This window comes from Toxotes jaculatrix, chromosome 14, assembly GCF_017976425.1.
Source record: "Toxotes jaculatrix isolate fToxJac2 chromosome 14, fToxJac2.pri, whole genome shotgun sequence".
Lineage (NCBI taxonomy): Eukaryota > Metazoa > Chordata > Actinopteri > Toxotidae > Toxotes > Toxotes jaculatrix.
The window spans coordinates 15,142,705-15,156,601 of NC_054407.1; the positions used below are offsets into that span (position 1 = coordinate 15,142,705).

At 41.1% G+C, this 13,897-nt stretch overlaps 1 protein-coding gene across 2 annotated transcripts in view; it reads left to right on the forward strand.

The window, feature by feature from the left end:
• Positions 1 to 11,193, forward strand: part of LOC121192871 (tensin-3-like) — a 30,353-nt gene extending 19,160 nt beyond the window's left edge. For both annotated transcript variants that reach the window (XM_041054815.1, XM_041054816.1), the window contains 14 exons: positions 1,655 to 1,812; positions 1,929 to 2,061; positions 2,201 to 2,284; positions 4,239 to 4,371; positions 4,525 to 5,081; positions 5,198 to 5,284; positions 5,374 to 5,505; positions 6,995 to 7,090; positions 7,444 to 7,521; positions 7,731 to 7,808; positions 8,062 to 8,230; positions 8,309 to 8,377; positions 8,686 to 8,715; positions 8,886 to 11,193. In XM_041054815.1, coding sequence (XP_040910749.1) covers positions 1,655 to 1,812; positions 1,929 to 2,061; positions 2,201 to 2,284; positions 4,239 to 4,371; positions 4,525 to 5,081; positions 5,198 to 5,284; positions 5,374 to 5,505; positions 6,995 to 7,090; positions 7,444 to 7,521; positions 7,731 to 7,808; positions 8,062 to 8,230; positions 8,309 to 8,377; positions 8,686 to 8,715; positions 8,886 to 9,030 — 1,949 coding nt within the window. In that variant the 3' untranslated portion in view covers positions 9,031 to 11,193. The remainder of the gene's footprint in view (positions 1 to 1,654; positions 1,813 to 1,928; positions 2,062 to 2,200; positions 2,285 to 4,238; positions 4,372 to 4,524; positions 5,082 to 5,197; positions 5,285 to 5,373; positions 5,506 to 6,994; positions 7,091 to 7,443; positions 7,522 to 7,730; positions 7,809 to 8,061; positions 8,231 to 8,308; positions 8,378 to 8,685; positions 8,716 to 8,885) is intronic.
• Positions 11,194 to 13,897: the final 2,704 nt, after the last annotated feature.

The following is a 13,897-nucleotide window of genomic DNA, read 5'->3' on the forward strand; positions in this document are numbered from 1 at the left end:
TTAGCAGTGCGTGAATCACACTCCAGCATGTACATGTGGTTGCGGGGGGGGGGGGGGGGGTGCACAAAATGGAGAGGCCTGAGGAATTTCCAAGGAAGGAACAAGTGAGCCCGGAGGCAAAGTTTTTTCCATTCGATTCCAATGGCGTACCTGTCTGTGCATATCAACCATACAGAAGTACCATTCCAAGAAACAAACGCCAAAGGCTATATCTTTGCTAATTCCCCCCAAAAATCTGTAGGAAGTAATGGATTGCTTGCTTTTAATGTAGGCTTTTATAAGTTTGCACTAGTGATAGGAGTCATGGCTTGGAGTCATTCTGCAGAGCCATGTTATTACATGAAGCTGGAGCAAAAGCTATTTACGAGAAAAGGAAGGCTGATTTAAATTGTTTTGATTTTATGGATAATGACAATCTGCCAAGTCGTTTTAACACCCTTAACTGCATTAAGGGAGAGAAGGGAAGGAGGGAGATGGAGGATGGATGGAGGTTACAGAATTTATGTTGTATAAAGGGAACTGGGGCTGTCGTACAGCAGCTGATGAGAAGTGACAAAAGTCAGTAAGGTGGGGGGGGACCAAAGAAAATATAGTCCAATAAAAAGTTCTTTACTGCTCCATGGCTTGCAAGAGGCAGTGATATTTTTGTTATTTTTATGTAATATTTATTTTACTTTTTCAAGCACGGTCTTGGCTGAAGACCCAAAATGCATCTGCGTTTTCTTTAGCTGATATCTGGGTTATGTAAAAAAAAAAAAAAAAAAGTATGTCCCAGTGGTTGAGGTTGTATTAGGTTACATAAATGATGGAACTGAGAGTGAGTCATTGGAGAGAATGAGAGCTTGTCTCAGTCGTATGACAACAACCGAACCATTCAGATCCATGCTTGCCCGTGCCCATGACTGTTTCACACACCTCGTAACCAACATACAGACAAAATACACACATAGAACACACAAGTTCCTGCAGACAGATCTATATAATTCAAGAGGAAAAACTACTTGCATCACTGAAAAGCATGCATGGAGAAACACTGTCAAGTATGCATGTCACTGTCCGTGTCATCCATATTCGGCTCAGACCAAGTGAGTAATGATCCCCGGCAGTAACACTTTGGCACCATTAGCATTCTTCAGGCCTGAGAGGCTGGAGCTCGCTGGGAGGGCTCAAATTAACACCCTGGTGCTGAGTGGCAGCACTCCTCAGAGTAGTCACAACATTGAACCCCCCACGTACATACTTCACACCCTCTAGCCCACCAGCCGGCACCCTGGAATTCCTCAGCTGTCCTCTCAGAATATGACCCCGGAGATAGCAGTGTGGTCATTTCATTTATGGACTGGCTAAATAAAAATGTCATCAGCCCCAAGTTTTTTCCAGAGAGAAATCCTGGAAGTAGGCAACCCAGTTTGCACAGTTCTCTACATCAAAATGTGAACTGAAATTAGCGTGATTGTCAGTGCTCATTTGTTGTCCATTTGAATTATTCTGAGCTAGCTCTAATTAAAAACTACAAAAATTATGAGATACAGTGGAAATAGGTTATTTTTTCTTTCTGTGTTTTTATGGACTTTAATTCCTTGAAATCAGTGATGCCTGTAAATCTGTTAACATTTAATGACCTGCTTTCTGCTGTCTACCTGTGTGTATCCAGCTGTCCAGTCCAGTGAGGGGCGGGTGGGTGTCACACGGAGTTTGAGTCACCAAGGAAGTGATGTCACAGATCACCCAGGTTTCTGTGGATCAGGGTGGGGTGGGACAGAGGAGTACAGGGGCCAGAGGACATACTCTTCCTGTGTGCCACAGTCTCAGGTAAAAACAGCATGTATGTACAGTGTGTGTATGTATGTATGTTGTTTTTCCCATTAAATTCTATTCTCAATGGATTCTTACTATACATACATGCATGTGTATGTTATTTGTTCCAGCATCCCATGTTGTACAGGAGTGACAGTGCAGACTACAGGGCCCAGGGCCCAGACATGGACAGTGGGGTCGAGGCCGGGAGTGGCATGACTCCACCCACTCCTGCCTTCCCCATCTCTCCACCTACACCGTATGGTAAGCACTGTATGTTTTCTTGTGTCATTATGAATAAGTTCCTTTTGTCTGTGTTTGATTTTGCATGTATTTGTGAGCAGTGTTGAGTGTTTTTAGGTTTAATTTCATGTCCCTATCCTTGTTTCCTTTGTGTTTTCAGTGAAAAATATGTCAGAATTCATTCACCTCAGGCAAACACCATCTCCTAGCATGCAGTCGTATGGAGGCTACAGAACAGACCATGGTAGGTTTCAAATCTCTTCGAGATGCAAACTGAACTCAGTATTTTGAGAAAACGGAGCATCACATGAAGCTGGTAAAAAAAAAATTCTTCAGTGTGTAGGAAGAAAAGGATCTTTCTCTGGGAACTTGGCAACAGAGTTTAAGAATAGACACAGAACAGCTGCATAGAAAAACAGTTATCTGTATAATTTGAGAGTATATATTTAAAATACAGAAATGTCATTGCGTTGTGAACTAAAAATAGGGGATCTTTTGACCGCTTTGTAAGCCTATGAATTTAAGTCATCTTATTATAGGAAGTTAAACAATTGACCAAAGTGCTGTAAAGAAACAAAGAAAATTTTATTTGTGTAAACACTCTTTACATTTCTCCTATTCTTCTATTAACTTTATTTGTGTTTTTTCCCCTAAACCAATTAAAGATAGTGAGTGACAAAAAGACATGATGTGAGTGGGAGGTCTTCTTTCATGTCTGTTGGGTCCATTGTCTCATTAGAACAGAACTATCTGGGCTTCCCCTCGCTTTACCTTGTGACGGTGAGATTGTTGTTCTTGGAATTTTAGTGGTTTTGAGACAGAGGCCAAAAAACAAAGACGTCTCATAAATGCAAAAGCAGGGAGATTCCTAACCGGTCTATGCCCTTCTTGTTTGGTTTTTGGAGAATGTCCATGTGGTCACGGTCTCAGGCGAAAACTTTTTTTTAGATGCAACAGTGTTGTTCTTTTGATTAAAACCGTGCCCCCTGTGTTTCTTTGTGTGTGGATGTTTTTTTTCTGTGGTGTTTATCTGGTGTGGAACACACCCTGGGCTGTAAGATAGTTCTCAGAGATGGGGAAAGTTGTGCATTTATAGCACTTTGTAGCAGCAACATTTGTGGACTTCCTTTATGTGGAATCCTTTCATGTTGTTTTTTTATTGTTTACTCAATCTTAATGATAGAAGAATTTTAAAAAAATGTACAGGTGGTGTAAAGCTTGTCTGCTGACTTTTATGTCGCATTCCAGACAGTTTATATTGAGTTAGCTACATTTTATTTTGTATGTTTTGGTTCAGTATTATCACAGAAGCACAAGATTGTACATGTCAGGAACTACCCACATACAAATGGATGATCTCTCCATGATGGAAGATCTCCTAACCTTGACTTTCATTTTCACTCTACTTTGACCTATTATTGACTTGTTTCCATAGAGATCTACAGTATGTATAAAGGTTGTAGGGCCTGGGAGCAGATCCGTGCCCCTGCTGTGCCTCTTACTACCTCAGACATCCAGACAAGAACCACCACATTCAGTGCTGCCACATCTCCATGGTTACTGTGGGTCAGGAAACATGACACAAAAAAACATTTGTCTCTGTGTACACAAGGGAAACAGGGACAAGGAGAAACCAGCAACTCTTTCAGCTTTGCACGTCTTGCTCCTGTAAATGTTACTCAGAGAAGACCTGGCTGTGAATGCTGAGTTGGAACATGAGCTTAAAGATTTCAGTGGCTCCAGACTATGACCGATTGAAATACAGCTTTTAAATAATTAGGGCTTTTAATTTCCAGCTGCAATTGAGTTTGATTTGTTGACTCTGCGGATTTGTGGCAGCAGTAATTGTTGATTGGTTTTATATAGATTGATGGCTGGGTTTAGCTTTCATTTCATTTTAACTCCCAATATTGATTGTTTGTCACTAGAAAGAACCCAGAGTTCTTTCCTGTGGATTTTTTTTCCATTCTCTGTGGCTGTTTCTTTCCCCCACATCACACAGTTCTTATTTCAGCAAGTTTATCTTTGCTTATTTTAAGTTATTAAATTTGTTGTGTCCATCTTCCCTCTCTCTCCATCTTTGTATTTGTTTTCATGTTTATAGCATTTAAAACAAAAGCGGCTCCATCCTGGCTGTGAACGCCTTCATAAATATGCTTGAAGAACTCTCAACAATTTGTTTTCTTGCTCTCACGCAGAACCACGGGAATATTCAGAGATGATTGGCCATGTTGGAGTTGGCGGTTTGCCAGACTCCTCCATCAACTGCCACAGGACTCTAAGTGCTACACAATCTGTCTCCGTTGTTGGGACCCTTCAGCGAACAGACAGGTAGAAATCTCACCTCTACGAAAAGAAAAAGCATCATTAGCATTTTACCACTAGATTATGTAAGTTAGAAGTTAGAATGTGGGATCAGTGGGGTTGACAGCACCTGCAGCCCTTTCATATTAATTTCAAGTCTTTTTTTTTCCTTAATTCAAGCTCATCCATGAATCAGTCCTGGCCAGAGCATCCCGTCCTGAGCCGCCACTCCTCTCTGAGCAGCTACACCTCTACCAGACAACCACCACAGCACTCCATGCCACTGGACTATGGCCACCACTCTCCTCCCCTGCACCACGCCCATATCCACCCCGCCCCCAATGCCCACAGCTCTCCTCGAAGCAGCCAGCGGAGCCGCATGGCTCGCTACGCTCTCAGCCACAGTCCAGCTCAAAGCTTTGACGATCAGGATGACTCAGGTGTCGGCTATGGCACGGACTGCCCAAACTCCAGTTCTCTGCTGGGAAATGGGGGCATGGACAGGGATCATTTGACCTCCTTGGATGGGCAGAATCAGTTACAGATGCCCCACATACAGCCACCGCTTCTGCCTGAGAAGAAGAGGGCGTCAGATGGGGAGCATTCGCTGGGAACAGCCTCTCCAGCCCTCAGTGGGTTCTCAAGTCCCCACAGTGGAAGCTCTGTTAGTATCCCTTTCCCCAATGTCTTGCCTGACTTGTCAGCTCAGACACCAGACACAGCCTCACCTCTGCCAGGTAAGCCAAGGCCTGCTAAAGAAACTAATGGCCTCATTGATGTCACTTGAGGTGATTAACACACACAAATGAGTACTGCTAAGGCTGTTGTCGCTGTTTTGTTGTGTGTTTTTCAGATGTACTGGCCAGCAAGCAGGTTACTGTAAAATTTGTGCAGGACACATCGAAATTCTGGTATAAGCCAGATATCTCAAGAGATCAAGGTAGACTTTCAGTGCCCGCTAAGTAATAAAAGAAAAACTTTTCTGTAGAACTGTAGATCAGCCTCATAATTATATTTCTCTTCCCTCAGCCATTTCAGTCTTGAAAGACAAGGAGCCTGGCTGCTTCATTGTGAGGGATAGCCACTCCTTCAGAGGGGCCTATGGACTGGCAATGAAGGTGGCTACACCCCCACCCTCTGTTCTCCAACAGACCAAGAAAGGTGCGACACGTGAATGTGACATGTATTGCATTATTACAGCTAGTATTATATTCTTAACTTTTAATAATATCATAATTTAGCATTTTTGGGAAATGCACTTTTTGCTGTCTCTCCAAGAGTGAGATGAAAAGATTCATACTCGTTTCATACGAGTGTGTTAATTATGTAGCTGAAGTCTGGACACGGTTAGCCTAGCTTAGACTGAAAGAAAGCAGCAGGGAGAAACCGCTTAAGCGCTACTGAACTTCTGATTTCACTCTCAGAAAGGAAGGCAGTATGCATTCAATATGGCTTTCCCAAAATGCTGAAACACATTCTTTCAGTTATCATAATGAAGATATCAGGGATTGGTGCACCAGTGTTCATGGGAATCATACATCACACAGTCCCCAGACAAAGCCATCTACAGTTACAGCCCACTGTACTCACCTTCATGGTGGAACATGAGAGTCCCTGCCTCTGTTTGTGTGTGAGAGCTCCTCGCTCTGTGTTTCTCTCCTGGGCATCGTCATGATGAAGCCAAACAGACCCCTATTGCCCGATAGTCTTAGATGTACAGCTAATGTTTCACCCCTTCACAAAGGATGTGCCGAGTCCATAAGCCTCCTCTGATCCCAGGGCCTTCTCTTGGGAAGCTCCCTGCCCCACATAACTAGGTTTAATATCCAAGGACTGGGTTCAAAACAAGCTGCTTGGATATTTACTTCCTAGTGTGTTTGTTTCAGGAAGTACGGGAAGAGGATTTTTTTTTTTTTTTGTAAAGAAAAACAAAGACTCCAGAGGAATCTGTCCAAACATTCTCTGGCCATGTTTCAACGTGAAACAAAGACCAGTTGAGTGGTGATAGGGATTCACAAATCGGTTTTTCCCACTCAAAAAAAGGACCAGAGGACATTAAATCTCACCCAATGTACATCACAAACAAGTTGAATTTGAAACAAGGTATATCTTTTGAAAAGACCAACACATGAGGGCACAAAGGATGCCCTTATGCCCTTCTTCTGCCAGCCCACCACAGCGTTCAGCCATTTCGTTTTATCCCCCACTCACACCTGTCCTTTTGTTTGCTTTCACCCCTCCGCAGTCCAACGGCACCTGTGGTGACATCATGACACGGTCCTTCTCCACACTTTCAGCTTAGGGCATTGTGGCTCCTTATAAGTGTGAAACCCAACCCACCTTAAGGATCGGGTCTTTCTCCAAGCCTTTGTGTCAAGACATTCCTCACGTAGACTCCTCCTGCCCCCTCAGAGACGCTTCTGTTGAATCATAATCCCATTAATCTTTGGAGAGATTGAATGGAGTGATTTAATATGTTTTATGTAACTCTACAAGGCTGGAAAATTACGTGTTGTGTCGAGATAAATGCTTGGAGGAGCTCTTATTTAGGCCAGAAGAAATCTAGGGTGTCAGATAGTGGACGGTTTTGAGGAATTAATAATCTCTCATATGTCTTTCCGCATCTTCTGTTGGCCCTTTTTTCTAACAGGAGGTGATCTATCCAATGAATTAGTACGCCACTTCCTGATCGAGTGTACACAGAAAGGAGTTCGGCTGAAGGGTTGCCCTAATGAGCCCTATTTTGGTGAGTGCATGCTATGTTAAAACCTCTCCTTGCACAGTTGCCTTACAACAGTGACAGCTCCTGGCTGTTTGGCTGTATCGCACCGAAGACCAAGCAGTCATGCACAACACTGCCCTCTACTGGTCTGTGGTGCAATGCACCAGTGGCTAGCGGTGAATAAAAGCAGTATCTCTGCAGCAGACAGTTGATGATGTGGCAAAGTGATGACATGAATGATCAGTCAAACCAACAAGATTGCCATTGCACTGACATTATTTAGACGTACTATAATTTAGTAGACATAATAAGCAAGTAACTGATAAAGCATCAAATCTGACTGTAATTTTGATTTAATTTGCTTTTTTTTTTTACAGGAAGCTTAACAGCGTTGGTCTGCCAACATTCAATCACTCCCTTGGCCCTGCCCTGTAAACTTATCATACCTGACAGAGGTAAACATTCACACACAGTCACACAGTTTTATTTTCTTAGGGATTATGGTCATAAATTAAAAATAAACATTATTTAGGTTTTGTGGCTACCCATATCTTCCAGTCAATCCATTTAACTGTCCAGCCATTTAGTCATTTTATTTGTTTATGTATCTGTTGTGGTTTTCACTAAATAATCTGACTAATGTTTTTGCTTTTCTTGTTCATAGATCCTCTTGAAGATGTTGTGGAGAATACTTCACAGTCAGTCACCAACTCCGCTGCTGAGCTGCTTAAACAGGGTGCAGGTAATCAAGGGTCTAACTTCACATGCTATGAATAGACATCATGACAAACTGGTGGCACTGTACATAAACACTGACACAATCCTCGTGTGCAGTCCTGTGACACTTTTGGAAATGAGGGCATCCACACGTGGCCATTTTTTCTTGTCCTGTTATTATGGACTGTAGGAGTTTGTCACTGTATACACTTGCTCCGCAGTTATTTGCACTTAGCTGATGTGATCTGAGTGTAATTTGAATCTGTGTTCTGCTGCAGCCTGTAACGTGTGGTACCTGGGCTCAGTGGAGATGGAGTCCCTGACGGGCGCCCAGGCAGTACAGAAAGCCACCAGTATGACTCTGAGCGCCAGCCCTCCTCCAACCTCCACCGTAGTTCACTTCAAAGTTTCTTCCCAGGGAATCACCCTCACTGACAACCAGAGGAAGTAAGTACCAAAGTTTTACACCGTACATACATGTAAAGATCCACTTCTCACAATAACCATCACTTTGTCTTTTTTTAGGCTCTTCTTCAGGAGGCATTACAACGTCAATACAGTTATATTTTGTGCTTTGGACCCTCAAGATAGAAAGTGAGTATCACTAATTTAGGTCTGACCACATGTCACTGAAGGATTATCAGAGTGTTAGTCATGGCTATTGGTTAAGCAAACCTGTTATTACTCCAAGAAGGTGTGGCATGACAAAATGTTTCCTAGATAATTATAGCTTTGAGCAAGGCATTACATAAGCAAAGGCATATCAACATATCATCCAATGAAAATAAAATTTATTTTCAGAGCTAATTTTGAACATGCAAAGGGAGGCTCTGCGTATTTGATAAGTGCTTATAAGACAATAGCTAAATAATCCTCTATTATCCTCTTTTCACTTAACATAGGTGGAAGAAAGATGGCTGTCCTTCAGCAAAGTAAGTAACTTTTTTTTTAACATATATTGGCTTCAGAAAGTATTCAATTCCTTCACTTTTTTCACAATTTATTTTGCAGATTTAATTTTATTGCCATTTTTGCCCATCAATCTACACAGGGACTTGGTCAATTTGAGGCAGATGATTAAGTACTTTGCTTCCCTTTGCAGGATCTTTGGCTTTGTGGCGAGGAAAACTGGCACTTCCATGGACAATATATGCCACCTGTTTGCAGAGCATGACCCTGAGCAGCCAGCCAGTGCCATTGTCAACTTTGTGTCCAAGGTGATGATTGGCTCACAGAAGAGTAAGTAAGACAGAGTTGATCACCTGGACAGACTTTTACTAAGAGGAGTGATAACAAATAAAGACTGAACTGCTGAACAAGGGACAAAATGTAAGGACTGAAGATGGTGATGACCTGAACATTAACCCTGGATATTAACTGGATATTATATACATTATGATCACGTACCAGCACCAGGATATTTAATTACATCTTTTAATAGAAAAACATAAATCTTCTGCTATTTTGCTATTTTTCTTTCCTGTAAAATGAACTGTAAATTAGCTAATTAAGAATCAAAATCATAGGAAATGTGTAATTTTTTTCTTCTTTTTTATAACTGTAATGTCTTAAACAGTTAGATATATTCACTCATATTTTAAGGACATAACACAAAGGCTGCTTTTCTTATTCATGTGTAGATTTTTTTATGGGCAAATCAAGAAAACCCAACATTTGCATGTTACTTCTTTTCTAGTATTTAACCAAAAGAAGCTTCATCAAACCTATTAACATCCTGTGAAGCTGTAGCCGATGTACAAGCACCTGTCTGCCGCATCTGTCCAGCATACAGTGTTTCCTCATGGAGTTAAAAATGTACAAAGAAAGTGTATAATTTGGACTCTGGGACTGGGTACAGGATTATCTTATTTTATCTATGCAGTGTAGAATTTTTATTTTTTTAAACCATGGCCTTCTGTACATGTGCCGCGTGTATGTGGCTTCTCTGAAACTTGTTAAATCGTATTCTTCTTAAGATGTATGTGAATATGACCACTTATAAAGCTGTCAGCAACAGTTTAATGAAAGAGTGTGTGCATATGTGAGTATGTGTGTGTGTTCTGAAATAAGAGAAAGCATAGGAAAATATTTTAATGAAACGCTAATATATATTGACTTGACAGGAGTTGGTTAAAAACACATCAGTACTTTGTGTAGAAGGTAGTGGCATTCCACTCACAGCTGTCAAATTTTACTTTGTTTAGCCCCCTTTGTGAGGGCCCCATGGCCACTAACAGCACTGCAGTGTTTCAGTATCGAGTTTGTATTGAGAGAACAAATGCTGTCATTACGTTTGTGTTTAAACAGACAGGTCTTGGAGGAAAACTTAGAAGAAAGAAAGCGCTCAGTGTTGGAATTGCACAAATAAATTTAGTATTTGACATATTCAGCCGGTCATCTGTCAATGACATATACAATATACTTGCTCTGGAAGATGTTTATCATCCCAGATGAGTGTTTGTTGATGTTGTGTATGAGATGATGACAGAAATTTAAAAAAAAATCGTTCCCTTCAACTGTTTTTGTATGTTGGGCAGCCATTTTATCCAGAGAGGGACCTACCACCACAATAAAGCTCTGTTGATGTTCTTCCATTGAATATGTACACATTTGTTATGCTGTTATCATTTTCATTACCTTTTATCTGTACCTCATACTTATCTCATACAATACTGTGCCTCTGTTTATAACATGCTATGTGAACAGTTTATATGTATATTGATATTGCATTGTTTGATGTGTTCTGTAAGTAAACAAAAGGAAACATTTATGTAATCTTGGTAATCCGTCAACCCTTTAAATCTTCTCTTAATCTTATTCCATAATTCTCTGACCAGCTCCAGCTATATTCTATGTCAACTTGTGTCAGCTCTTCACTGAAGTTTTGTTCCATCTCATGGAAATATTGTAGATGTGTTGTACAGCATTTTCTATGCATTTCCTTAAAATTTAGGATTTTCTTAGGTAATCTTGTGAACTTTTTGGGTCTCAGCTACAGTTTAAAATTTTAAGTTTAAGTTGCTTAGCTGCACAACATGAGTTTGTAATGACTGACCCATTGGCATGTTGTACACTGCTGAACCAAAGACCTGTAAAGCCTTAACATCTGGAGCATTAGTCACAGGAAAGTGTCTATCTTTTAGTGTCTTCCAGTCATAGCTATAATCTCACAGTAGAAAGCAGGATGTGAAAAGGGTAGACAGACCAGAAAGGAATAGCTTCAGTTCAGTTTGCAGCCAGCAGAGGACACTAGCAACACAAAACTTTTGAACCTGCATATGAATGGAGTGGTTTTGTGACGTGGCTTATTTCCCCAGTCAAAATCAACTTTTAGCTGTTGCTTAAGGGTGAAATAGTAATTGTGCTAGATCAAAGTGCACCATCACCGCCACATGTTTTAATAAAACTGACATGAGTAACTTGCAACTGTCTTTTTCTCTTGCAGCACATTTGTACATATCTAACAGGAACATGTCCACTGTCTCATTTGTGAAGTGCAGTAAAAGAGGACTGTACCTCCACACAAGCCAGGACAGGTTACTCTAATGGTGCTGAGAGGGAATAAAATTGCAGAGCCAAGCCTAAGAGGGAGGAAAGGTATAATGGGGTAGACCCCCCCGCCCCCCGCCCCCCCCATCCCACCCCCCAACCCCCTCACTACTGTCCCCTCTGCAGGTGGTGAAAGTGAAGAATTCCCGGGGAGGGCAGGAAGGAAGCGAAGGCCCAGGTGTGGCGACTGCAGAGGGCCCAGAGCCCGTCTTCCTCTGTTATTTAGTGCAGAGTGGCCTCGAAATAAAAGAAGCCGGGGAAAGTCCAGAAAACCAGACAACGTCATTAGACTACAGAGGAACCTGTCAGCAAAGACAATATTTCACACAGGTAATAACAGTGTGTGTGAGCATGAGAGAGCTGGCCTGGCTTGATACTGCAATAAGCTTGATTTATGTGTCTTAATATTTACTATTACCAAGCTTATTAATAATACAGGAGTACCACAAAAAGAAAAACAGACAAGAAATTGCTCAAGAGCAGATTTAGGTTTATTTCCCAGCCAACACATGACGACTGCTGACGAGCTTCTGAAATATAATTACCGCAACTGTGTTGACATTCCTGACCTGAGCAAAGAAGTGTAACAGACACTGATAATGATTGTTACATACAATAATACCAACAAATACCAGCTTTCCAATAAAAAACTCATTTACACCAGTCTCCTACAGCAGACTAACACTAAGTTTCATTTAAGATAACGTGGAGGTGAAAGGCCCCGTTCATCAGACCAGGAGAACTCATTCTCATTCCTTGAGCACCCCAGCTCTGCTGCATTTTTACGACCACTTAATTAGAGGGGCAGGGCTCATCTCTTTCCTCTGAGGCAGAACAAAGGTTGGGGAGCAAAAATAGAAAGTGCATTCTGGGATGGCTGCACAATTTGAGGCCCCTGTTTGGCTTTCAGCAGACGTTGAAACCTCTAAACGCACTGTGAGACAATCTGGACTTTCACATCAGGCCATGTAACAGTTCAAATCAGGTCAAAATGAGGGGATGCCATGGATTAAAGTGGATGCTTGTTAATGAATAATTAGTGTGACTAATATTTTGCTCCCGAGCACAGAGACACTGCCTTGTTTTTCTTTTCTTTTTTTTAAATTTTTTTCATAATGGGTTTGGTCATGTTTGCAATTGTTCTACCACTTGGATTGGCTGAAGCTGGTGGATTTAACCATTTATCCATTACTTTTCGCTGTCCATTCCCACTTCTCTGCACACTTGCCAACTAGTATTCACATGCTATAAATATACTAAAGCTGAGATTGATTCAATTTGTAAATTTGTAATACAATTTGTATGTTTACTTTCTCCTAAACATAAATATGTGGATATGTTTCCTTTTTTTAATTTACAAGATTATATTTTTCCTTTTTTTTTCAGATTAGCTGAGTTAATGCAAACCCTGGCTGTCACAAGTACTGCTGGCTGGGAATCACTGTACTGCAGAGTGAGGTAAGATGAAGTTGTCATGACTTGTCAGTGATCATGGCTATTTGCCTGCTTCCATAAGCCAGGGGAAGCAGAGAATTGTTTCCTACACTTATCCCATTTAATTATAACATAACTATTTAAAAAAACAAAAAACGAGACTAAAAATAAGCTGCACATTAATAATTACATATAATTACATAAAATAGATGAAACAACAAAAGGAAATGGACAGGAATGATGTTAAATGTGGCTTAAATAACTTTTTTTTTTTTAAGTATAAAAGTAATTTGGCTTGCACACTGATACTATTGAAGGCAAATTAGATTAGGTTTCCACAGTTGGGCGAACCTGTCAGAGACAGCTACAGCTTTTTACATGGACTGTGATAACTCTGTCTTCTCTCTATTTCTTCACCAAACCACATCTTGAAACCACATCACCACCATCACTTATAAAATAAATGGAGCATTGTCGGACCTGCATCTGCCAGGGATATTTCCTCTTCCAGCAACTGTAATTTTGTCTTTGTTTACAATGAGTGATGGTGTGTCCCTGTCAGTGAGAAAATGATGCATGACTGTGCAAGAATAAATGACAAGTATTGTTGTCTGTTTCATTTGGATTTAAATCATTTGACACCATTGTTGTGGATTAAAAACACTCAGAAAAAAATGATATACAGAAACATGACTGCAAAAGTGCTTTGTACTTAATTAAAAACAGTTTGCTAGCACATGTTTACATCAAAACCATGTTGTCCATGTAATTAATTTTCAATGGTTCTTAAATAACAAAGCTCAGTGACAGAGTGAATGACTTAGAGTGAGAAAAATGAGAATAGATGTGTTTTGCAGATGAGGAAATGCACGAATGTGTGTGAATACATTCAAAAGTCCTAATATGTGAATACAAGACAGAGAAATACTGACGTAGGAAGTGATACAGTCTGGGGGCGCGGGGGGGTTGGGCCCAAAGTGAGCGGCGCCACTCTCAGCCCACTTCCGAGTGCTCTGCAATCCGTCAGGCTGAGTGCTGAGAGTTCCTCTCTCTCCGTCCTCCACTTCGCTCAAGCTTAATTACAGCCTTGGATGGCCTCAGGGGCCAAGCCTCCAGAAATGGGGACCATGA